This window comes from Pterocles gutturalis, unplaced genomic scaffold, assembly GCF_000699245.1.
Source record: "Pterocles gutturalis isolate BGI_N339 unplaced genomic scaffold, ASM69924v1 scaffold13008, whole genome shotgun sequence".
Taxonomy (NCBI): Eukaryota; Metazoa; Chordata; class Aves; order Pterocliformes; family Pteroclidae; genus Pterocles; species Pterocles gutturalis.
The window spans coordinates 1-978 of record NW_010125708.1 but is presented as its reverse complement, the minus strand read 5'-3'; the positions used below and the strand labels follow the sequence as shown (position 1 = coordinate 978).

General features: G+C 59.4%; 1 protein-coding gene across 1 annotated transcript in view; it reads right to left on the bottom strand.

Moving 5' to 3' along the window:
* Positions 1 to 676, bottom strand: part of MED16 (mediator complex subunit 16) — a gene marked incomplete at its 5' end in the record, with an annotated part of 7,580 nt that extends 6,904 nt beyond the window's left edge. Inside the window, 2 exon segments of the mRNA XM_010078678.1 lie at positions 183 to 352; positions 569 to 676. Coding sequence (XP_010076980.1) covers positions 183 to 352; positions 569 to 676 — 278 coding nt within the window.
* Between the last annotated feature and the right edge of the window lie 302 nt (positions 677 to 978).

The following is a 978-nucleotide window of genomic DNA, read 5'->3' as shown; positions in this document are numbered from 1 at the left end:
AACTATGACTCTGATATTTCTTGTTGACTGGAAAAATTCCCCTGCTTGACTTGTCCAAGGAAGGAAGGAAGCCCACGAGGAAGCGCAGAGCAGAGAGAAACACGAACAAGGGTCTCCCAAGCCCTTTGCTAAGGACCCGAGCCAGCACTGCCAACCGGATCCGCTGCAGAGCCGGGACAAACCTTTTCCACGTGCAGAGCCAGCTTCACGCCATTGTGCAGCCAGGACAGGGCCACCACCGGGTCCCCCTCCACCATACTGCCCACGGTGTTCTCCCAGCTGTTGGCCAGGTGATCGGTCATGCTCCAGCACTTGATGTGGCCGTCGGCGTCTGCCGAGAGCAGCCTGGAGCCTATGGCAACGGGGCTGCGTGAGAACCAGGGGGTACAGACAGAAAACCATCCGAGAGATCAACCCACCCCAGTGCAGTTTGAATGGAGACAAACAAACCGTGGCTGCGAAGCGACGGACCAGCTCCCGCTCCGTGACGGATCGTACACCATCGTTCTAGGAAACGCTGCACGTGAAGGGCAGGACGCAGGGATAACGAGAAGGGATCCCAGCTCACCTGACTGATCCCACTCCAAGCAAGTGATGACCTCAGCGTGACCGGAGTTAACGGAATAGACATCCCACGGGTGCTCGGTGTCAATGATATGGATCATATGGGTCAGATCTACACAAAGAGAGAAGTGTGTCACCGTCCCTCGTCACCAGCTGCCCAGCGGGCATTTCTAACCCACGGAGCCTCAGTTGCAGGGCAAGACGTGACATATTTCCCAGCTTTAGGAAGGATAACAGCCGGGCTTGGCAGCTCAGCACCAGACACCAGCACGGGGCCGGCTGCGGGTTAGCAGAGGGAGAGCCGCTGCCCAGCGCTCAGGACACCCGGGGAACCCCAGGAGCGGGTGACAGAGCAGGAGCACGACTGTCCTGCGCCCCTCAGTGCAGCTGGGAGGTGTCGGGGCCGAGCGGGGC